Source organism: Arctopsyche grandis, chromosome 5 (genome assembly GCF_051622035.1).
Source record: "Arctopsyche grandis isolate Sample6627 chromosome 5, ASM5162203v2, whole genome shotgun sequence".
NCBI lineage: Eukaryota > Metazoa > Arthropoda > Insecta > Trichoptera > Hydropsychidae > Arctopsyche > Arctopsyche grandis.
The window spans coordinates 21,927,888-21,953,610 of NC_135359.1; the positions used below are offsets into that span (position 1 = coordinate 21,927,888).

General features: G+C 33.4%; 4 protein-coding genes across 5 annotated transcripts in view; 1 reads left to right on the forward strand and 3 right to left on the reverse strand.

Moving 5' to 3' along the window:
* Nucleotides 1–11,389, reverse strand: part of LOC143911858 (apoptosis-resistant E3 ubiquitin protein ligase 1) — a 57,984-nt gene extending 46,595 nt beyond the window's left edge. Inside the window, exon 1 of the mRNA XM_077430931.1 lies at nt 11,103–11,389. Within this exon, the coding sequence (XP_077287057.1) occupies nt 11,103–11,289 (187 nt within the window). The 5' untranslated portion in view covers nt 11,290–11,389. The remainder of the gene's footprint in view (nt 1–11,102) is intronic.
* A 198-nt stretch (nt 11,390–11,587) lies between these two features.
* On the reverse strand, nt 11,588–14,781 carry Prx5 (Peroxiredoxin 5). Its single transcript, XM_077431543.1, has 3 exons — nt 14,569–14,781; nt 12,645–12,911; nt 11,588–12,575 (listed from the first exon to the last, which is right to left on the reverse strand). Exons 1-3 carry the CDS (start codon nt 14,656–14,658, stop codon nt 12,384–12,386), a joined length of 549 nt encoding a protein of 182 aa, XP_077287669.1. The 5' UTR covers nt 14,659–14,781; the 3' UTR covers nt 11,588–12,383.
* Nucleotides 14,782–17,095: 2,314 nt separating this feature from the next.
* On the forward strand, nt 17,096–20,185 carry Arv1 (ACAT-related protein required for viability 1). Its single transcript, XM_077430402.1, has 7 exons — nt 17,096–17,276; nt 17,384–17,503; nt 17,581–17,690; nt 17,768–17,859; nt 17,941–18,015; nt 18,093–18,248; nt 18,341–20,185. Exons 1-7 carry the CDS (start codon nt 17,172–17,174, stop codon nt 18,454–18,456), a joined length of 774 nt encoding a protein of 257 aa, XP_077286528.1. The 5' UTR covers nt 17,096–17,171; the 3' UTR covers nt 18,457–20,185.
* Nucleotides 20,186–21,645: 1,460 nt separating this feature from the next.
* LOC143911652 (uncharacterized) overlaps nt 21,646–25,723 on the reverse strand; it is a 115,680-nt gene continuing 111,602 nt past the window's right edge. For both annotated transcript variants that reach the window (XM_077430632.1, XM_077430633.1), the window contains 5 exons: nt 25,369–25,499; nt 23,370–23,534; nt 23,129–23,293; nt 22,445–22,811; nt 21,646–22,372 (listed from right to left, as the gene is read on the reverse strand). In XM_077430632.1, the coding sequence (XP_077286758.1) occupies nt 21,813–22,372; nt 22,445–22,811; nt 23,129–23,293; nt 23,370–23,534; nt 25,369–25,499 (1,388 nt within the window). In that variant the 3' untranslated portion in view covers nt 21,646–21,812. The remainder of the gene's footprint in view (nt 22,373–22,444; nt 22,812–23,128; nt 23,294–23,369; nt 23,535–25,368; nt 25,500–25,723) is intronic.

Genomic DNA, 25,723 nt, shown 5'->3' on the forward strand with positions numbered 1-25,723 from the left:
CGACGATCGTTGTTGACGTCATTAATTGTCGTATTTCAATACTTTCTTTGAGCCACCAGCGCATCAGTGGCACGAAACATTTTTTTTATATACGTATTTATATTTATTTTTCAATCAAGCTTTATAAATATTTATAAATTTTTTAAATAAAAGCTCTTCAATTTCGGGTTCATCATCAAAGTAAATTTTGGGTTCATTGTCAATGTCATATAAGGAGTTATTACTTGGGAATTGATTATTGTCGATAAATCCATTTTCAGAATCAGTAGAGCTGCTGATTTGTCGAGTTCCTCGGCGAGGAGCTATTATTTCGCTTTCATCACTTTCACTGTCCGATATCATTTTGCAGAGTTAAAATAAATGGCAAAAAACAATAGAAATCCGCTTTCAATTATATAGGTCACGAGACGTCACGAATTCATGCAATCAATCAAATGCAACTGAAATGCATACAAAATGTTTATGATACATGTTGAAAAATTATTTGATTATTAGAAACTTCGCATCCTTGTGTGTCTCGCTCACACGTACACAATTAAAACCAAGAAAGAAAGAGAGAAAGACCGCTACCTGTTTCGAATATATCGCATGTTGTAAGGATACATCGATATCTAAAAATAGATTATTGAAAAGAATAAAGCGTCGGAAAACAATTGTCAAAACTTATTTAGTGTATATATGTAGGTATCTCTTTCGCACGCACGCATGTAAAAGCAAGACAGAAAAAGAGAGCACGAGTCCACGACTGCTTCTTAAAAATGTATATAAAGTATTATAAAAATTACGAGTGTTCGGCGAAGTAAGTATGTAAAAAAAAATATTATATTTATTTTTTTTCAAAATAATTACAAATGTTAGCATTTTTCGCTTGGACATTGAAAAACCTCGTAGCAGCCAAAGGGTTAAATATAAAAAAAAAATTATGGGCCGGGAATTAATTCTTTCAGACTGATCGTGACATGAAAGTAATTAAGAAGCACTGGTCTAGTCGATAATAATAAAAATCTCGTAAAAAAAAGCATTTACTGAGCAATATTTGGTTAATTTTCTGTACGGCAATTTTCCTGTGCGACAGGAGATCCGCACACGCGATTTTCGTAGCGGCGGTTATCCTGGTAGCGATTCACATTTGGGATGTAATCACCGAACCAGACAAACTACATAGTTTGTTCGTGCACAAACTATTAAGTGTAAGTATTCTCAATCGTTTGTTCCATCCTTTATGTATAAAGCGCGCACGATATCGCGGCGCCGACAAACCCGCGCAGAACAACCCCGTCAATGCCGCGCAAAACAAAACTTAAAAATAAAATGATCTAATATATAATTTTGAAAGAGACTTTGTATGTAAGATTTAAAGGTTTGGGTGGGAGCATAGAAAACAAATCAAAGTTTCTATAACGACCATATCGATATCGTTGAATATTATTTTTTTTCGATTCAAATAAATTTAATAAAAAAACAAATGAATGTTTACTATTAGATTATTATGCCTTGTTTAAGCTGTTTATATTAAAAATACCGAGCTAAGCCGGGTAAAACCACTAGTATTTAATAAAACAGAAGGTCCTTTTTGGAAATAGGAAGAGGGGAGAAAAAAGATCTTTTTGAAAAAAGTGTTTTTTTAATTGTTAAGTGGTGTTTTTTTTTTTTAATTGCAATCGGAGACTTTCACAAAACGAATATTATTTTATAATTTTGTGAGTCCCTAATTGGGCTCTGGCAAAAACTTTTTTTGTTAATGTTGCTGTTAATATGATTCTTATGGGTTTGCTACAAATCGCTGCAAACGACGTGGCTGCATGAATGCATGCAGCGAAATTTGCGAATGCTTGAATTTAAGAATGTCCGAAAGACGACATATTCATTGGGTTGCGCAGATGACATTTCGATGTACATTGATGATTGGCAATTATTAAAATTGTTCATAGTAAAATCGTTTATTTTATCGAGGTAAGCCAGTTATCAATAGAATTTTTGTTATTAATCCACAAGAAGAGTCGAAATATGATTTTTCTAAATGGAATTTTATTTAATTCTCATATAAAGACAATTTAATATATTATCCCTATTAATTCAATTCAGATTCGTGTAAATACTAGTACGATCTTTTAGCTCGCGATTTTACTGATTTAAAATTCAGCAAACTTCCAATTAACCCTTTTAAACGAAAACAAAAAATAGTATGGCCAGAACACTATCCCAATAAACATGTTTCAATAGAAAATAATATAAAATAGTATTAACAGTGGGAAAAAAATCCAAATGAAAATACGTACTTTTGACTTTTGATTTGAACTGGACGACTACTTAGAGAGATTTGAAAGCTGAAAAGTACTGAAAATGAAAGAAAGGTTTGCTACAAATCGCTGCAAACGACGTGGCTGCATGAATGCATGCAGCGAAATTTGCGAATGCTTGAATTTAAGAATGTCCGAAAGACGACATATTCATTGGGTTGCGCAGATGACATTTCGATGTACATTGATGATTGGCAATTATTAAAATTGTTCATAGTAAAATCGTTTATTTTATCGAGGTAAGCCAGTTATCAATAGAATTTTTGTTATTAATCCACAAGAAGAGTCGAAATATGATTTTTCTAAATGGAATTTTATTTAATTCTCATATAAAGACAATTTAATATATTATCCCTATTAATTCAATTCAGATTCGTGTAAATACTAGTACGATCTTTTAGCTCGCGATTTTACTGATTTAAAATTCAGCAAACTTCCAATTAACCCTTTTAAACGAAAACAAAAAATAGTATGGCCAGAACACTATCCCAATAAACATGTTTCAATAGAAAATAATATAAAATAGTATTAACAGTGGGAAAAAAATCCAAATGAAAATACGTACTTTTGACTTTTGATTTGAACTGGACGACTACTTAGAGAGATTTGAAAGCTGAAAAGTACTAAAAATGAAAGATAAAATACCCGACTATAGATTCCAATATTCATTTTGAACAGGAAATTGTCAGATTTTGAGACATCGACCGAACAACACCAAGATATAGAAAAATCGCGCGATTTAAAAAACATATATCTCCGAATCTCGAGCCAATCAACATATTTTTATTACCAGATTCATGTTCACTGGGCATAGATCTATAAGAAAAGTCATATCTTGTCTCTGAACCAAAAAAAGTCGTCATTTGTCGAACAGTGTTATAGTCGACAAAATCCAGCCTCGCACATTCAAGTATAAAACCAAGTCAAGAAATTTGTTTCTCGATACGTACGAGTATGCCAGTGTCAGTGCCACTACGGTGACATGTCTGGCTATAAATGTCTACGTGTATGGCCACCTTTAAACGCGTTTGAAACATTCGGAAAATATACATTCATAGTTGGACTTAGTACATATGTATATTCAGTTTTACAATACTACTGGGTCATACATACATACATATGTATAATATGTGCATACATATATGAAGGGTCAGATTCTAAAACCGGATAACTGCATTTTGCGATTTTTTTGTGGAAAGCATGGCTTTTTTTCAAACGGTGCAAAACTGTATTCAGATGTGCATGGCTTTACCAAAAAGATCTAACACATATTAATAAAAATTCAGCCATGGTGAGTTTTTGAATGTTTGTATACAACATAAAAGCAAACTAATGGTAGGCAATAAATACATACATTGTGTCGCTTTTGTTGCCTGCCATTAGGAAATTGTATAAGTTTGCTTTTATATTGTATCAAAAAAGTTTCGAGAAGTTATTACTCGAGCTGGTTAGATCCTTTTTGAAGAACTACGTACGAATATAATACATATCATATAATATTAAAAAAAAATCGATTTAGTATTTCATTGAACGACTACACACGTACATATTTTTCGATGTAAATTTTAATTAAATATGGAACTACATATGTACATAATTGATCGTATACGAATATGTCCAAAGGTATTGTTACGTACGCCGCGGATTGAGCGAATTGCACTTAGACCAACGGATATCTGTTATCGGACTAACTAAGCGCTTGCACTTACTTCCAAGGATTATATCTGGACTCTAAGTGCATTTAGGCTAAACAATGACCGTTATTAGTTATTTCTCAGAATCGGTACGGGGAGACCCAATGTCGTGGAAATACATATCCGAATACGTGACTATACAACAGGTAAACAGATTAGGCGTCCTGAGAGATCTACCCTTTATAAGGCGGTACGTAGGCGATATCATGTCATTCTGGACTGAGCAGTAACAGTGCGTGTATCTCCTTAATCATCAATAAATGCTGTGATACGACTGTTGGCCTTTTACTTGGATCCTCCACTCACCCCTACGCAACAGTATTTTAAGTAAAAGCCATTATTGAAAGTTTATTGAAATTAGCTTCACTTGAAGTTGAATCAATCTAACTGAAAAAAAAATTACGTAAATAATATAATATTTACATATGTCGTGTAAATATTATATTATATGTACGATTATATATACATACATACGAGTGGCGTGTCGTGAAAATCTCTGTTTTTGTCACACAGCTTTACTTACGTGTGCGCGAGTAGGATACAAAGGAACTCGGTACGACGTCACCTAGTCCCCTTGTATCACTAATAAATCATTATCTATAGCTGCTCACTGTCCACTGCTGGATGAGGGCCTCTCCAACACGATTCCACTTGTCTCTGTTTTGCGCAACTCTCATCCATCTCACCCCACACATTTTCCTAATTCGTCTACCCATCCACCCTGGGGTCTTCCATTCACCCTTTTGCATTCTCTCGGGTATCATTCGAGTACTTTTTTTGTCCACATTTCGTCCATTCTTCTAGCCGCGTGGCCCGCCCATTGCAATTTCAATCTCTTCACTCTATTCACTACTCTCGACATACTTCTCACCCACGTATTCCGTTTCTTGTCTTTCCTCGATATACCAAGCACACAGCGTTCTATATTTCTTTGAGTGCAATGGACTTTATGTGGCATCTTGGAGTTCAATGTCCAAGTTTCGCATCCATACTTCATCATTTTGCAAAACGCAGTGATCAAAGATCATTTTCTTCAGACAGAGTGGCATTTTTGATTTAAAAGCAAAACGCGCAGGCGCACGCACGCACACACACAAACACACACATATATATGTTTTTGAAACATCGGCAAAATAGAACATGTCACCGGCAAAAGGTCTCAAAGGGACGAAATAGGTCAATTACGAATTTAATTGACTGCTCTCGTTTTTATCAAAAATTTTCGTCGTCGTCTTCATTAGTCTTTTCGCAATTTCTCTGAATGTTTTTTCAAACAGGTAATATTATATAAAGGAAAATTTCAGCATTGTCTGAAAGCGACTTGTCCACGGTGAAATTCGTTATTAGTCCGCCTCTGATTGGGTTGTTCGATTTTGCCGTATGGGCTTCGTGGATACCTACCTAGTAATGAAACGCAAAATCCAATGTGATTATTGTAATATGTAAATTTAAATTTTTAGACACGAAGCAGTGACCTAAATCGTTTACTCATTCGAGTTTGCTGAGCATGTAAATGGAAATAGAATTCGTTGATTCAGCTCTATATTTCAGAAGGCGAAATGTAGAAATATACGTATATATGTATGTATATACGTATATGTATCCAGCACCAGAGATTGGTTGCGTCAATGCTAATCACCAAGAGGTTGCCGGGCCCAAGCCCCAGCTTGACCGCGATTGAAAATAATTTATTCAAAAGTATTTCTGTAGAACTGCTGGTCAGACTTGGATATTTGTGACTCCAATTCGATCGTTTTCTACCAGAGTTTGATTTCAATGTTGAAACAGTTTTAAATACAACGGTGTCTGTAACCAATAATTGTAAAAATTTTATAAATTCAGGTACACCTTATTCAAGAAATAGAAATACACGCCTTTTATTAGTACGAATCTTGAGATGAAAACACTGCACTGTGTGCATACTACGACCGAAAGAGTTATTGATAGCTGTTTACGTATACTATTATACAGACGGTATTGATTTACAAATTTAATATTGTCAAAAGCCTGACATTGGATTTATGTCACTATAAATCGTAAATTAATTGGTTAGAGGTTCCTAGCGTCTGGATTATACTCTGCTGAATTCTAGTATTAAACGTAATCCGTCTATGATGAAATTTGAAGAGAAGCCAATAAAACGTCAAAATGTCAACTTCACAAACCAAAAATATTTTATAAATTAGAATTCATTCCAATTGAACATAATTGTAACTTGGACGTGGTAAAAATAAAATATGCATGTATGTATTTATGTGTTTAATGCACTCAAAGAGGTATGGAACGCTGATATTTGGCATAATTAGGAGAGATAGGAAACGGAATATGTGGGTGAGAAGTATGACGAGGGTGGTTGACATAGTGGAGAGAGTAAATAAATTGAAATGGCAAAGGGCGGATCACGTAGCAAGAAGAATGAACGAAATTAAAACAAAACAAGTACTAGAATGGTACCCGAGAGAATGTAAAAGAGTGAAAGGAAAGCCGCAAGAAAGATGGTTAGACGAAATTAGAAAAATGTTTGAGGTAAGGTGGATAAGACTTGTGCAAAACAGAAACGAATGGAAGCATTGGAAGCGTGTTGGAGAGGCCTTCATCCAACAGTGGGTGGTAAATGGCTGTAAATAATGATGATGATGTTGATGATATTTATATATGTAAATATACATACACAATGGTCCCTGCACACCAGAGATGTTCGCGCCCGTACTCTGTTTCTACTTGTAACTGTAAGTATCCTAACATCTTAATGAACTCGCCTCTATCTGTGGCCTTTGATCTTCTTAACATTCTTGCGATTCATGTTGGTATTTTCAACGATTCTTATTGTTTAATTTTTCTTAATTATCGCCTTTTATGTTCAGAGATATCTACATATGTATATTGTATTCTATGTTCTGTTGTTTAATGAGATGGGCACCTCACATTGAGGCAGCGAAATGCAAAGCGATGCGGGGTATATCCTCAATATATCCAATATTTAATCGCCATAGTTCTTTATCAACGCTAAATAAAATAAAATTATATCGCGCGCTCATATTACCATTATTAACCTATGCTTCACCTGTATGGAATAACGCCTCGAATACTAACCTTTCCAAGCTCCAAGTAATACAAAATAAATCCCTAAAAATAATTTATAATACACCCATATATACTAACCTGAAAAAACTGCATGCCATATAAAATATTCCGTTTGTTACAGACATTACTAACAAACTAACCAGTAGATTCTATGACAGAATCACTAATAACCATACTAACACACTTGTGAAGAGTCTCGGTGATCAAAATGTCTATACCCTTCAGGTATAAACACAGATTACCTAAACACAATCTGCTTTAGATCATCGACTTTAGAGAATCTTTAATTAATATTATGTATTAGATGTATTATGAACATTTATAAGGATTGTAAATAGGTTTTTGAGCTCTTTTTCCTATTATGCTTTAGATTAACATTAGAATAATATAATACTGTGATTACTAACCAAATTAAATTAAATTGTAAAATAGAAAATGATCAGTAGATCAGTAGCTATTAAAATAAATATAAGATGTATTGTGAACATAATTTCGTAATAATAAAAAGCATTTAAAAATCAATCAAAATGTTCTGTTGTTTGAAAAATTGTTAGTACTTATGTAAGAAAATAATCTAATCATATGTGTCGCCTTAAGGTAATTCCTATATGGCACATATGATTTATGTACATATGTGTGTATGTATGTAATAAAATATGTATACATTGACGTAAATGAGAAAGTGAATGAAAAAAATTTAAGGTAGCGTGAAAATGGTATAATTGGAGGTACAACGCGACAAAGTAATAAAAGAAAATGGGATTGCAGCAAGAAAAAGTTAATGGTTCCGAGAACTCATTAGAACTAATTGGTAGACTCTGATATATTATAGTAAACAAGACAAGTTCAATTGAAACTCGCTGTCTATATAAATATAATGTTATAAATATTCTACACCTATTAATTCATTTAATTTTATGCTATTAAAAATATATATTATGAAATTGTATACATAATATAAATACAGAGCAAAAACAAATAAGTTTTACGGATTTTTACATGCAAAATAAATTGGTTTATACGAAATATTATATACATTTTGTAATAAAAAGAATACAATGAAGTTGGCCAAAATTTTAATGACCAAAACTTCATTGATATTTAATGTATTATTTGAAAACAAAATTTTGATCTTATATCCATACATATGTATGTAGTGCAAAAATTCTAATGTATATGTAATTTCAAAAGAGACTTTGTATGTAAGGTTTTGGTGGGAGAATCAAGAAAAAACCTTTATTTATGTACATATATTGTTTGCTATCGATATTTCGTCTTGGAAAATAGTGCCACGAGCATTTAGCGCCATCTACTGAAAATTAATTTAATTAATAAATTAATTTTTATATTGTTTATATGTAGGTAGAAAGGTAGTCTTTACTTATAATACACCCGATGAACTTTTAATCGGGTCTATCACTAGTATTAAATAAAATATGAAGTTGTAATGGTAAAAATATTAATTATATACATATTGCTGGATATGATTTGAGGAATTAAGTCCATATATGGAAAAATGAAAATGAAACGTTCATCATGTCTTATGTAAATTTATAAAATAATGAAATTATTTTGCATTATAAATGAGCGTTTGCGTTATAGATTATGGCAAATATAACATGTAATATAATAAAATTATTTTATTTACATCTATGTAATTTCCATAATAGTATAAACAAAGTAATCGTGATCTAAACAATGTAATTAATAATTTAAATTCAATGCAATAAATTATTGTTAATTATATAGTATTCTCATACCAGATGACATAATAATGTATGGTCATAAAACACACACTATAAATGACCATTTGGTACAAATATATAATTTAAACAGGAAATAGTTCAGAAGGAAAAAAAAAATTTGAATAACAGAATTGTCAAAATGACTGTTTCTCCAAGAAACTGATGGGGAAAAATTGTAGTAAAATTCATACAAATACAGAAAGAGTGTATAAATTCACCATTTAAGCAAAAATTGTGCAGCCAGACCTCGTCGACTCAACAGCTGTGTTATCAAATTAAAATATGTAAACAATTAATTCCATTGAATAAACAGTCTTGTTCCGAACATTGAATTAAAATGCAGATTTAAATCTTCATTTGCGAGAAGTTCACGAATAAGATGATAACCAAACGATTGACATTTTAGACCTACATACACAGTTTTGCAAAATAAATTGAATATGTAAATTTGTGAATCTTTTTTGTACAATATAAAAGCCAACCAATGTAGTTTGGTAACAAAATACACACAATGTAACATTTTCCGTTGTAAATTCACAATTATGTTAGATAAGAAAAGATTTATGAAATTGCATATTTCGAAATATCATTAGTTAGGTCTACATATTAGCCAGCAATATATCACGGTAATTGCGTTAATGCTAACCACCAAGAGGTTGCCGGGTTCGATCACTAGGTTGACCTGGATTGAAAAGAATTTATTCAAAAGTATTTCTGTAGTACTGCTGGTCAGACTTGGATATTTGTGACTCCAAGTCGATTGTTTCCTATCAGAGTTCGTCAATTTATCTGATTTCATTGTTGAAACGGTTCCTCATCAAATTGGCAAAAATCATCATACCCACTATTTGAATACGATTTCAAAATTTACAATCTATAAATTTAAATATGCATAAGTTCAATATCATAGGTGTCGCTCAGGGGCAAAACGTAATGGAAACGTGGGAAAATATAAATTTTATGAATATATGGATAATAAAATGTAACTAGGCATGCCAAATTACTCAACTTTTTTAGTACTCGGGTAGTACAAGTACCAAATTAAGTAAGGATTTATTGTTTTAGTTGAATTTATTGTTAGTCTTGCAAATTTCTTGTATCCATCCTTACTTAAATAGGTACTCGTACTACCCGAGCATTAAAAGAGTCGAATAATTTGGCATCCCAAGTTGCAACGTTCAAACAAAGAAGTATTTTAGAATTTGATTGTCATATTCTTCTTTTTTTACATATTCTTAGTATCTTGTCTGCATCCGGACGTTGGCGACTACCTCGTTGATTATTCGTAGATAGCCGCATCGGTCTTCAGCGGCTTGGAACATCTAATCGGCGCTCATATCAGTCCACATGCGCCGATGCGCATGTTTCAAAGCCAAGACAACTTCTTCCTGCCAATCCATTTTCTTCCTTCTATGTTTCCCATGGTTTTTGGACCCCCGATCATACATATGTCCAAGGTATTCCATCTTTCTCCGCTTGACAGAAACAAATTTCCTTACTCTTCCTATCATGCTGAGGACAGCTTCATTGTTGCTTGTTTTGGTCCATGAGATCTTGAGCATACGCCTGCAGACCCACATCTCAAAAGCTTCGAAGTGGCTGATCATCTTGGTCTTCAGAGATCACGTTTCGCATCCATACGTGTACGAAGATTGAGATGCTTGTTTGTAAGCGCCGCCTTATTATATTAGGAAATAGTTTAACATAACACATGAGTATAGTGGCAACAACTCCATGAAATTGCTTTTTGTAATATGAATTAAAAAATATATTATACTAGTGGTTCTACCCGGCTTCGCTCGATATTTGTAATATAAATCGCTTAAACATGACTAATCTAATAGTAAACATTTCATTCAATTTATTTGAACATTCATTTGTTCTTTTATTATTAAATTTAACGTCACGGATTCTACGAACCAAAACTTACATACATATAAAGTATCTTTCGAAATTATATATTAGATATGTTAGTACTATGGCATATTCTAATTACATTTACAATTATATTGTACAAGAAAGATTCTACATAACCTTTTCAGCAGAAATTCATTTATCAGATAGATGAATTGTAAAAATTAAGCTGAAACTTCCTGAAAATGAATGGCGACTTATTGTTTTCTGATGTATTAAATCAGTATTGAGAGTAGCCCTGCCTTAAAACCAAACACACCCTTATAAGGCACACCCACATTTTCAACACATATACAATACATTCTGAATGACAATTTAGTTTGAAAGCCTACAATTATAATTGGATGGTGAAATAGATATGATACCTTTTTCTTTGAAGAGTTGCTTATAGTCACCGAGCTGGTTCTGGTCCAGCCAAACGTCGGCTTCAGTGCGACCCGTGTGCAGGGCGGCTGCCCACACCCGGACCAGGACAGCCGACACCAGGGCGGAGAGAAGCGCCCCCACGGCCACCCGGAGCCGCCCCCGCCCCAGCAGCCGCCCCACACTCATGCGCCCCCGCCCCCGCCCCCAACCAAGCAACTGTCAATCTGACAGATACGCCAACCCTTCGCCAAACAGCACTACCAACTTCATTCACTCTCCTCTCTATAAACCACTGTCACCAACTCATAATCAAAATACTATGAATAACTCTCTACATAATACGATATTATGTTGACATCGTCATATTAAATGTACAACGTATGTAACAATAATACACTTAACGCTAAGGTTAAATAAAAATCTGAATTATGAAAAAATTTCCATTCACATATCTACTAAAAAATTTCATATCCCTTTTGTTCTTCAATGCCTTTAATCTTCCATTTGCCGATGGATGGTATATATATACATGTACATTTACCCAATGTTGCACTACATATGTATATAAAATCAACGGGTACAAGTTATTTGAAAAGGTAATAATACAATATGTTGGAATGTCTTAAAATTATAATTCAATAAAAAAATCAATATCATACAACACAACAAAGATTAGGAATTATAAATTGACAAATTGCTATACAAGGAATTCTCAACTTTCATACTAGTTGACCGCAAAATCCTACCCATTCTTCAAATCAAAGAAAAAACACATTGCTGAGAACTTGACAGTTAAGAAAATTAATGATGTTTTTATTGAATTGATGTTTTTGGAAACAAATATTTTCAAACAGTTTTTTTCTATTGCTCCATTTTAGTATGTATGTATGTATATTTAGGAACCATTTATGTATGAAAGTTGAAGATTCATTGTATATTTACAGTATACATGTGATATGTATTTGAAAATCCTACGAAAAATTTAAGTAATATTACAAGGCATCATCATCTGCGTTTCAGCCAAAGGTAAATCAACTAAAATTCCTATAACTACGTATTATACATTTTCATTGTATGCAAATGCATGCATATTACATATAGAAGTATAAACAAAAGTGCACAACTTGCATTAGGAAAACGTGTCGTTTCAATGTATGTATACTGGTAAGACTTTGTGTCATAAGTTCACAATAATGAGGTGACAAAATTGTAAAAAGAGTCGCTATAAGCTAATATGTATCTATTCGTAATTCTGGTAGATATAGAGCAGATTTCAATCATTAGACTTTTAATTTATCGGCAAGAGAACAAGACAAGCCAGTGTTGTCGGGTTCTACATTGAGACTCTTTACAACTCCATTGTCTACTACCATTGAGTAGCGTTTTGAACGTTTCCCACCTAATGGCGGTAGATTGATTGTTAAATCTACAGCATCTGCGAACAATCCGAGAGGATCAGCCAACATTCGTACCTGAAATAATAACATTTTATAGAACGAAACATTTGACAGGGATTGAGATTATTTGTAAGTAAATATTACCTTTCCGTCGGTACCTTGGGCTTTACCCCAAGCAGCCATTACGTATGGATCGTTAACGGATACGCATAAAATGTCAGAAATGCCATCTTCTTTCAGTTTGTCTGCGGCAGTTATATATCCAGGCAAATGAGTTTTGGAGCATCCTGGAGTGAAAGCGCCGGGAACAGCAAACAAAACAATTTTTTTTCCATTGCAAAAATCGGCAATGTTGATTTTATTTGCAGGTGAATCTTCATACAAATCTACGCTAGGAATCTTATCGCCAACCTGAAATAACACAAAAAATGGTGTCCTTGTAAAATTTAATTTGAGGCAATAAAAAATGAAAACCATTCATTTTCGTACAAAAAACTAGGAATTGGATTGCACGACTGGGTGAGTAGGTAGTTTGCCGACATTCTTTTATGTAAAAAAATACGTTAAATATTAATGAAGCGTGAAAAACGGTATAACCTTGCAACCTTCGTTTATATGAAAGTCAATGAGATTGTGTCGATAAATGGAACAATAAAAACATATCTGACGAACAACATATATGTAATACATAAATATAAATGATATACATATGTATAATATGCAAATAAAGAATATTGTACTATGTAGAATGGAAGCAAAGTAAAGATCTGAATTATTAGTTTCTATATAGTAAAGCATATTTAATTGGAACTAATATTGGAATATAAAATTAATAAATTTTGAAAACTTGAAAGAATTATGGGAAAAAGTTTTGAATAATAAAACGTGTACATTTCAAATATGTATGTAAAAATGTAGTTTTAACCGATGAAACCTACACATTGATAGCATTTCGATAAACACAACTCAATGAATCTTTTTGCTTTTGTGCTTCATTAAAGTAAATTTAATAAATTAATAGTATTGTGGAACCATGTATTAATACTATGGTTCAGTTTGGGTCGCCATCCTGTGAATTGAGATCATTTCGACCATGTCGGTGGCTACCACTTTACTTCCTTCCCGACTCATATTAAATAGTCGTGCATTAAAACACACCATCATTTCATTCCTTTCGCCTCGATAATATTATAGTGTTCATACTGTTATTTACAATTATTTGGATTAAATGAAGGTAAGACGTTCCATATAACGAAAAATAATGATAATCGGGAACAGAAATGAAATTCATATAATAATGAAGTAGATAAAGGCTTTCATAACTTTTATGTTCAAAATCATCGCATAAGAAATTAGAAAAATCTTCTATTTTTGTTTGTTAAATTGATAAATTTTCTTATTATTTACATCATACAAAAAAAGATTCATGATTTTGCGGTCGTTAAAATATTACTCAAATGGGTCGGTTCTATTACGTTCTAAATGATCTCCAAATGAATATTGATGGTTGCTGTATTTTGAAAAATATTTAATTGGAACAATAAAAAAATACAATTTTGCATAAACAGAAGTATACGTATGTATATAAACAAAATAACAGTTCCAAATGAAATGTTAGTATTATGTTATTATGTATTTAAAGTATTGCACCATCACTGTTAGCGTTCGGAGTAAGCGCTTCATTGTAATAATGATCAAATAGTAAATGACTGTTATCGGCCACCTCATGACCTGCTCAACTGTCACTTAGCCCGCAACCCTTCGACCTTGAATAAACTGTCATATAACCTGGAAACGTCATTCGTTGACGTAGCGATACATTTTTCCCGCAAAATTTATACGAAGACTTTGCTCACGTATGTTGCACAAAAAATAATTACCGCCACAGCAGGCGGTCGCAGAAGCACGAATACATAAAAAAATGTGGGAAACGAATCGTGGGAATCGAGTCGAGAGTTGATGAGTTACATAATAAGCCGGTAGTCGGTAGCCGGTAGCCGGTGCCGGCGAAATCGTGCGAATGTACGTATGCATGTTGGCAAACAGTTCAGTTGTGATGCAACATTACCTGGATGGGAGCCATGACTCTGGGAGTGAGATGAAGTCTTCTGGCGATGATGGCGTTGCCGCAGCGACTCAATAACTGGCGACTCCACATCGAAACCGGTTCAACGCAGGCTCACTTCTTTTCCCTCACCACCTCTATATTCTCCGGCAACTCGACTCTATATTCTATCGTTTTCTCGCTCTCCTTCAAACTGTTGCATCTAACCTCTAATATTACGACCATAGTGAATTACAAAATTCATACAATTTTTCTTCAAAAATCATTTTGAATACATGGTGTAGCGGTCTCCGTGACGAGACAGAATGTTAAATTACAGAAAACGCAAATATCGGAAGGCAAAGATCGAAAATCGAAATATCTTAAGTCGAAAGATCAAAAAAAAAAAAAATGGTGCATGGTAAACGGTACATACTCACTTAATTTTCGCGAGCAGGATACAACAGGAACAAGAGGAACAGGCTTTTCCTCCCGTATTAATGTGCGCGCGCAGAATACGGGAGGAAAAGCATGTTCCTCTTGTTCCTGTTGTATTCTGCTCGCGAAAATTAAGTGAGTATGTACCGTTTACCATGCACCATTTTTTTTGATCTTTTGACTTATGATCTTTCGATTTTCGATCTTTGCCTTCTGATATTTGTGTTTTCTGTAATTTAACATTCCGTCTCGTCACGTAGACCCACGGTGTAGTTAATTATGTCATGAATAAGGGACGGCGGTCGGTTTCTATTTGGACAAAAAAATGGGTTCACTATTGTCAATTTCTATTTTCAACCTTTTTTTGCTCTCTAGCTTTGTAGGACAACAGTAATTGACAATAGTCAACCCTATTTCTTGGGAAATGGAAACGCCACCGTCGTCCTCTAGTCATGACCTTCCTCCCCTCCCCTCCCATTAAATTAAGATTAGGGCTTCCTCTTAAGAATAAATATTTTGCGACCTCCAAAATTCTCATGTTTATTTTTATTATTCATATCATCCTACCATATATATTTTTTAATTTAATATGGAGCCTATTGGATTTTGATAAGTCTGTCAGTGTTGAATTTTTAATACAAATTGTTCGAGCTGAACCCTCATGGCCGTTGGTTGTGCTCTTACGGCCTGCGCCTCATGGGCTTCTCCCTCAGCGCGGGCAATTTTGACCGTTGCTATTTAGTATCCACTTGAGTAGGTCTATTCATTCGGTAATCCCGGCGAGGACCGCCAGATGTAGCAGCCTCGTAACAGCCAGCCGAAGAGATCCGGACTCGGACTGATCACGGCGAGCTCTCATCACTGGCATTGTAAAGCCATCCGAGGAGTTTGGCTTTACAATGCTCCCGTAGTCGACCCGTACTGACTACGGCCAGCTCGTAATGGCCAGCCGCTCCGTGGTAGGCTTGGCTCCGTGTTCGACCCGAACTGAACACGGCGAGCTCTCACAGACGCGATCGAGCCGCCTTCCGAGACTCATCCACTGGCGTGCTCATCCACAGCCTCCGCAAAAAGGGGGCAGAGGCGCCGAGCGTACTCCCCAGCTCGGCATCATTTATACATCATCAATAAACAAGGTCATAACCGAAAGCCGTGACTTTCTAATTACCCCACCCCGCACCGTTCCAGAACGAGCTGGTCGACGAGAGACGACGACGACCACATACATAGTCGCTGTTACATTCTCACCCCCCCCCCTCCCCCTGCAGTTATACGAAACACAAATATTCAAGTAAATCCAGTTTTTTGGAAAATTCAAAACCGAAAACCGATTTTTTTCAAAAGCCGGGTTTTTGTATAAATCGTTAATTTTTTTGTATATAAAATAATTTCGATTACGTCGCACATATGCATGGTGCACCACTGTCAACAGATCCACCTTTTTAAATCTAGAATGGGGAAGGTGGGGCAGTAAATTTTATTTTAACGGATCAGGTAAACAGATTATTTCACAAATTGCGATCGCACGCACGACAATCGTTGCTATTAAAATCGCGAGTATCGAATAATCTGCAACTCGAGTTTTAGTTAGTGTGATAGTTTGTGTGGGTGATTGAGATTTTAGTTACGTTTGCGAGATCGCTTTTTGCGGAATAGTCACTGAATCGTTTTTCAGGAGGTTGGTGACAATTGACTATTTTGAAGAACCTTCTGATCAACAAATTAAAATTTGTTACAATGTTAATCAATTTGATTAAGTTTCATAGTATTTCGAATGGCATCCATGTTCCTGGCCTAGTCAAATTTCCATTTTTACAAAAAATTCTAAGCTAAGGTTTTTGTTAAGTCCTACGCTTAAATACGACAAACTTGGTAATTTTTAATTCATATTTTAATTATAATGTTTAATATACACATTTTTAAGATAAATTTATGAGAAAATAACATTACCCTTATGCAAGTTGCCAAATAAAATTTTTGCCAATAAAACAAAGGAAGCTATGACGATAAATTACCTATATATGTAATTCAATGCTAATTTTGTAAGTACGATTTACTCAAAATTCGATGTAAAATCTATTTCTTTTAGTGTACAACATTTTTCTACCATAAGGTTGGTAGAACTGCTCTGTTGTTGTCAAACGTCAAACGTAGTGTCACATCTAATTGCCGGCTGTAATTGTATTGTGATGTCTACAGACGAAGCTATAAATGGATGTTGTGTCTGTTGTGGCTGTTTCGCCGGCCCTTTGTATCGTCGTTATGGAAAACACGCCCTTAGACTAACACAATGTGTAAAATGATTTATAGATGTTCAAAATAACCTAAAAAAAAGATTTGATCAGTCTTATATTTGTCTTTTAAATGTCGAGCAATACAAAACTATCATTTTATTTTATAGACTTTTTGTGGGAGCGTCGCTGATAAGTATATTGAATATGACCCTTTCATAATTATAATAGACTTGGTGCTGCTGTCCACAGATGCCTATAGGCACGTTCTGTACAATACTGAGTTTAAGGTGAAATTTTGTAAATACTCCAATTCAAATATTGAAATAATTTTAAAAGTGACAGTTGTAAATGTTATAATTTTTAGGCATTTTGGAGAATGTTTTTAATGCTGGTGGCAATGGAAACATACGTGGATTGGTCCAATGGATATTTATCTAAACATCAAGATGTGACAGATTCAAAGAATATTTCAGAGTATATATGGTTTTTTTTGTTTGAATTGTTTCGTATCAAAAAAACACGTTTGATTTAATACATTTATTTTGTTTTAGTGAAGTGAAAATATCTAAAGACAAATTTCCTGATAATATGGATGAAGAAATATTATATGAATTTGGAGGAATTTTTATATGCAGTTTGCTTGGTTTGTTATTCCTCCACCACAAATTGTACATTTAATTACATATATGCATAGATCAATTTTAATATTTAAATTCTTTTGCAGCAACATTGGCATTTATCGGTATCATTTTCATATTTTCGCTATATTTTGGATTACCATCACTAGTTAAAGGGAAAGGTAAATAAATTACTAAATGTACTATTTTTTAATAAAGTTCAGATTGAATTTAATGTAAACGTAACGTTTCATTGCAGTTGATTATTTATTAATTTGGAAAGCAATTACTTTGGCAAGTATTGGAAAGTTTTTGATGTTGCCCGTATTAATTTGGGGCAGTGATTATGACCGATCGATGCATTCCATATTAGTGTTTGTCTATGTTTCTTTATCTTTAATACATATACAATCAGGTATATACATATTTCTTTCAACATAATTTTATTATATATATGTATATTAATTTTATTATATATTTTAATTCTAACAATAATTTATTTTTCAGTGATTTTTCAATGCAGTATATCAAAATCCATTCTTATATTATCAATGTCTTATATTATGAGATTGACTGTATCATCTAATTTACGTTCATTAGGAAAATTTTTGTACAATATTTAAAAATAAATACATATCTTATCTATATTTGTATTGCAATTTTGATAGATATAACTGACAAGTTACATAAGTTCGCTAGTCTTACAGTTTATAGAAAAATATATTAATGATACATATTAATTTTTTTATTACGTATTAAGTAGAGAAATAATATATGCATGTACATACATATGCATGCGTGAATGTAGAATCTTTTCGAATTTTATATTTGAAGATAGGTTTTTTATTATAAGGTGATGCTCTTTATACTTACTGGGTCTAATTTATGATCCAATGCACTTGAAATATGTAGCTTCTTTTTCATAATGAACTTTTCAGATTATTTGTTCATATGTACGTACAATTATAATATCTGATGGCAATATAATAAAAACAAAGTATATATTTAATATTTTATTTGTTTTGATTTTTCAACAAACATTGTTTCTCTATATTTCGTATAATCTACACACATACATTTATTAAGATGTTTTAGTTATTACTTGTTTACAATATTGTTAAGTCTTTAATTTATATTGTGGATAGTTTCACTGATGTGTTGACATTCGGCAGATTCAGGTAAGAAATTTTTTATATTATGAAAATATGAGCAACAAAAATAATTATATTAGGTATAATTTCTATCTTTTAAAAACTTTCTTTATATTTGGTGCACACATACATGTTAAAATTAAAAGTCATTTAGCAGAAGGATGAAATATTTTATAGATTTTGTCGATTTATAAGAATCAAATACAAGCAAATATGTACTAAGTTCCTTGTTTAAATTAAATTTTAAGCAGATTTTCGTCAGTATTTTTGCCAATAGAAGAGTTAATTTTAATCCAATCGTATTTTTGATGGGACAAATTACGGCGTTGGTCATGCATGTATCCAATATTAATAGAGTTAGGTATGTGTGTTATTCGTGAAATTGTAATAAAACAACTCATTTGAAATTATTTCAAATTGACTGTACTAATATTTATTGATATGATATTTATTACTGTTGAATACTAATTTTTACAAAATAATCATTTATGGACACAATCACATTTAAATGCACATGATTTTGATTCTTGAGTTATATCAATCTATTTCCTCAGACTGCTTAGTAATAAAAACATTTAATATACAACGGCATTATTAATTTTAATAGAAACCCTGAAATATGTATTTACATGTTTAAATTTTTTTTTAAATATAATTTTTAGTCGTATTAAATTGTTTTAAAATTATTACTATTATTTGATAGAATACAATAGTGAATTCATTTTTATTACAATTTGACGTAAATTTTTATATATTATCAGGGTTTCAACTTTTATTAACCGTTTGAAGATGTAATCGACAGTAATTATCCAAACATACAGAGCCGTAGTGTTTTTGTAATTATAATTTGCCATTAAATAGACTTTTTTCCAATGATAACGGCATTCAACACTATAACTCTTTCTTTTTATATCCAATGTATGTAAATTAGTAGCTTGATTAAAACCATACTATAAACTATTCCGAGTTAAGAAGTTTTAGGTGACGGTTTACCTGCCGTCATGGGCAAGACCCCAGCCATGGTCCATAGTATGATTTTAATTCGACTACTGAGATGAATAATAGTAATATTTATCTATTTGTTATGTCATTTTATTGTAGATTTTTTTTGTATCAGTTTGAAATTAATAGTTGAATAAAAAAGTGTAGTTTGATGTAAATTGAACGATTGACATCGAAAACAAATATCAATTTAATTTTCACTAATGTGTTTCACTTATAAAACTAAATAATTTGCAGTCGAAACGCTCTTTCACCAGTTCGATTTTTGCTGTATAATCGATAGATATGTATCATGTGAAATTGTTTTGCTTTATTCGTTAAATATTTACACACAAACGGGAAATTTACAAAGAATAATGTCTTATATGTTTATATTCTTCGGCTAATATATATATATATAAGTTCACAATTATAACATCTCTAAAAAAACAAATAAAAAACAATAAACAGACAATTATTATAAAGGATTTACATAATTATAAACTCGCTTAATAACTATGTTAGCTAAACAGATAGTTTTACAGTTTTTTTTATAAATGATTAATAAACTTGAAATAGGAACTCATCATCACGTTGGTCCTCATTAATGTATACATTTACTGGTTTTTAAACATAACAGTTTTTCACCAATCATTAGAAATTATTGCTGAGAGATGAGTTCTGGCCGAGCACTGTTTAATTAATAATCAAAATTCAATTCAAATAAAAGTGGCATCACTCTCGAAATATAAATTTTTGTTTTAAGACCCTGCATTGATAATGAGTAAATGCCACTTTTTTCTTCACTACAAAGTGGTATTTTAAAAAGGAGCATTTATATTGTAAAGCCTAATTGATTTCATACCATCTCAGGGAAATAATAAAATGAAAATAATCATCATATATAAATTATAGGAAACGATAACATTCTACTTATAAAATGTACTTTGTGCTAATATATATATATATTTTTTAAATTAATATCATAAAAAATAATTTAATTCCATAAAAATGGTAGTAAACCACAAGAGGCTTTACACAAAAAATTTATTCCATTATGTTGCCAATTATTATCGCATCATAACAAATAAATAAATGAAAATAAATAAGTAAGTGTCGTGATAATTTTTTTAAGTTTAATTATATTTTACACCATAAATGGCCGAGTCAAGTTTTAAAAAGTCGACTTGACCATTTATGTCACGAAAGATTATAGGATATGTAGTACATAGATACAGTCAAAGGTTAAAAGAAATGGAAATATAAAAAAAAAAACTTTACACATTAATATAGGAACTATAGTCCGTGGAAGACTGGGTTAGTATAAGTGTTGAAGATGATTTTGGATAAATTGTTCGATTCAATTCAAATTATGAACACGATGACAGAGATCCAGTCGTTGCTATAATTTTCTTTGGACAGATGAAATACTGGAATACTTACAAGTTACACTATGGTTTTTGTTTTTATTATTTTTACCTTTTTTAGATGAGATTTTAATGCGACGGAGACTTACAATCATTCACATTTAAATATATGCATGTAATTTTAATTATTGTTTCATTGATACATTTCGGTCTTTGATCATAACTAGTGCCCTAATATTATAGTAAATATTTATATATATATATGTTTATATATATATATTAAAAATTGTACGTTCCGCACTTTTTTTTATTTAGTTGCATTTTGAACACTCGATTGTTTCTCAAAATACCTATACACACTGTCGATTGCACGATGGGTTGGGGGGACTTAATATTAACATTTGGGGATGCTATATACGTTCACTAGTCGATGAATCGATTGTCAGAGGCTAGTAGAGTAGATAAGTCCCAGTCGTGCCGTCATTCTTGTTTCAGGTTAGCAAGGGGCGGGTGGCCGTAGTGTGAGGGCGCAGTCACCAAGGCGAGGGGGCCCCCAGCGAAGGAGTTAGCCAGAGCAGCTGCAAACATGGCCCCATTTCCATTCGACATGGAATTGGGACTGCCCAACGCTGACGATGGTGGGTTGATCCTCTTTTCCTTTTGCCGCCTGTTGCAAAACCACACTCGAACCACTTCCTTCTCCATGCATAAGCTGTCTGCTAGCGACGATATTTCTTCGGATGTAGGTTTTGGATTCATGAGGAAGGCCTTCTCTAGAGCCACTCTCACACTGGTCTCTATCGAGGTTCTCTTCTTGCGACGACGACCTATCGCTTCCGGAGTCGTCAGTGGGTTGCTCAACGAACTGGGGTTATTCAGCGTGTTATCAGCATCCTCGAGCCACTTCTGCAGCAAAGGTTTCAATTTGCACATATTTTTGAAGCTGAGATTTAAAGCTTCGAATCTTGATATCGTCGTCTGGGAAAAATCATTTCCGTACAATTTGCCCATGGCAAGGCCGACATCTCCTTGGGTAAACCCTGATAAAAATAACAAATTAATAAAATCATATTCATCGAATATCGTCTCCATTTATATCTATTAATTCTTACCTAATTTGATTCTTCTTTGTTTAAATGTTTTGGCGAATTGTTCCAATTCTTCCAAGTCGGTGGTTTCGTCTGGCTGTGGCTCCAGCACTCTGGCTGGTGGTGTTTTGTGATGATGCGGCGTTAGACCGCCAGAACTTGGTGTTGAGGGTGTGAGTAATCCTGCTGGTGGCAAACCAGGTGCTAAACTTGGGGGTGTTGTCTGGAGTAAGCCATGGGGCGTGTTACCCAAGCCAGGGCCCCCGGCTGAGCCTAATCCACCTCCACTCCCGCTGTTTGGAGAATGTGGAGTATGTGATTGCTGTTGTTGTTGCTGTTGCTGTTGAAGATGCTGAAGCTGCTGGGCTGCTTGAGCCACAGCTTGCTGCACCTGAATTGAAAAACAAACATTAAATATTGCAATAATCTTTGACACTATTAATTCGACTACAAAATAATTACATTCAACATGCTTAAAATTAAAAAAAAAAAAACAAATCTATGGCCCATATAAAACGATTTTAATGATTATAGAACCACCTGGACAGAATGAGTAATTCCTCGTCCTGAGTGGTTTTGCCTCGATAGTGTTTGGGAAAGCAAGTCCTGTAGAAGCATCAACAATTGATATATATATATATATACATACATACACCATTACAGATGAAATGTTAGGATTCGATACTATTACTATAAAATAAAATTTACCTGATTTTGGAGGAAAAATGGCGACTGTCCTCCTTGTACACCTTGCGATCCTTGCAACATCGCGAGTCCCTGCAACTGCAGTGTCCTCTGCAGAACCTGCAAATCGGCTCCCGACAATCCCGGTATACCTTGCAGTCCTCGATTTTGTAACAGCATTTGTTGACCCTGTAAAATCAGAAGGAGAATCTTAGCAACAGATCTAAAATTTGCATTGAGTTTAACGGTGTGAAAAGAAACATACTTGAGTCATGAAAGACATTTGACCAGCTTGGAAGGCAGCTAAAGCCGCTGCCTGTACTGCCGTATTGGCTGTAACTCCTGAACCAGTACTGGGACGAGGAGATCCACCGTCTGGAGACCCACTGCCACCCAGACCACTACTATTCCTTTGCGAAACTTCGGTTACCTGAGGAAAACAAATAAAACGTAACATAATCGCTCTTATGAAGTATTTTATCAAGTGTGTTGTGACAAGTCGAAGAGGGCGTGCGACACAACATCATATGTTATGTCAACGCAACACATGTTCTCCCAAAAGAATTTAAAACACTTTATATAAATCCGCTCATATCTTCCTCCCCTACGATGCTTGTATGCTATAGATGAGGGTGAACTTTTACCGTTGGGACAAGAGAAAGCTTCTTTGCACATGTACATATATGGGGAATGTGTGAAAAGTAGTAGAGATTTCAACTTGAAAGTGTACTAGGATTATGCTAATATTTTAAAGGACCACTTGAGTTGAGTACACTCGAATATTTTTAAATTTAATTTTGTTTAATTATTTTATTACATATTTCCCTCCAATAAAAAAAGAAGATAAATAATCAAACCAAACATTAATCGAAACAGGGTGTTTACATAAGCGATATGTTTATCGTATTGTAGATATTTTTGGATAGGCAGTTTTCATACAAATGTAGCGAGCGGCACGGCACTCCTCTGGCCCTTCGTAAACAATACAATAAAGCAAATCAAATTCAACGCGGGGAATAAATACCAAATAAAATGTCGGTTCGCAGAATGAAGAAGGAAAACAGTTCAAACATCCCCGGGGGTACGCGGACTCTCAAATGAACACTTGGGCAAACACTGGAGAGGGCTGGTCACCCCGTCGCGTTGCCAATATTTGTTGCCCTTTCGAACTGAATATTAAAGAGACTCGACAAAATGTTGCCAGACTTTTTGGAACATGTCAAATCTGTTACTGTATTATAATGCAATCATTTTCAGCATGTTCATATTATACTGAATTAATGATTAATAACAGATAAACTAATGTTTGAAATTACGAGGAGAGCTAAATATGTACATGGAGATTGTGAATATTAATATATGAAATAATTTTTATCTTGTATTGTATAATATATCCTATTATTGATAAAATCTACTTAATATATTATATGCAGAAGAAACATTTATATATAATACGTAGCAGTCTTAAATTTTTAAACGATTTTTTTTTTTTGCATAGTGAGACCAATTCAAATGAGCAATATTTTGACATTCGAAATTTCATGAAACTTTTTTGTATAATAAAAAAATAATGATAGTAAATAAGAATATATTGTCGTTGCTGTTTTCGACTACATATGTAAATACATAAATTTACTTTACACAAAAAAGATTCACGATACAAAGCAAAGCATCTGAGCAACAAAAAATCACGATTTCTTCCTTTCGGAGCGGAGACCAATCAAAATTTAATACATATATTTGACCCACTAAATTTGAATATGACAATTATTTTTGTTGGCTTCTTTTCGTTTATGAGATATAAACATTAAAAAAAATGCATTTTTACATATTTTTGGCTTTTGCAGTCTTATTCTTAACTCAAAATCTAGTATTGCTGTGCCAAAAATGAGTATTGGAATCAGCAGTCAGATGTTTTTTTCTATTGATTGTGATTTTTATTGCTTTAAAATACTTTAAATTATTATTGAAGTCAAAAATATTTTGTTTTGTTGTTCAGTGTAATAACTCATGCGAATTGGTTCAATCAAGCCAAATTATCTACTAGCCAATTGGAATGCTGTCATTTATGAAGCTTTCGATCAGCATCCAAGTTACTATATCAATGAATTCAGAATCAAATCTATGTATATATGTAGTACATAATAGTAGGATTTTTTTCAACATTTATTTTATAGTTTCTAAGTTTACAAATTATGCATGTTTATAACTTTATGGATTCATATGAAAAGTTAAATTAGATGTTGATTAAAATGTATTCTTACCAGGTTGAGGGCGCCTCCTCGTTCGGAGTCTAAGGAGTTGTCGTCGTGACTCTGGAGTCGATGCAGAGCCGCTAATCGGTCGCTACTGCCACTCTGGTCATCATCACCACTGTCACCACCAGTTTCTCCATCTGAAGAATGCAAATAAAAAATACACTTAAAACTCCATCTTCACCATTGGTTGAGAGTAATATTTAAGCTAGGGGTTGTGGGCACGGCGACAGTTTATCTCGCATTAGCAGCCAATGAAGTCAACCCTTCGACGACGCAAACCCCTCCCCGAAGAATAACCCTTTCCATATATGGGGAGGGGTTGAATAAAAAAAATCTCCCGAGTCCCGATAATCAAAATTGC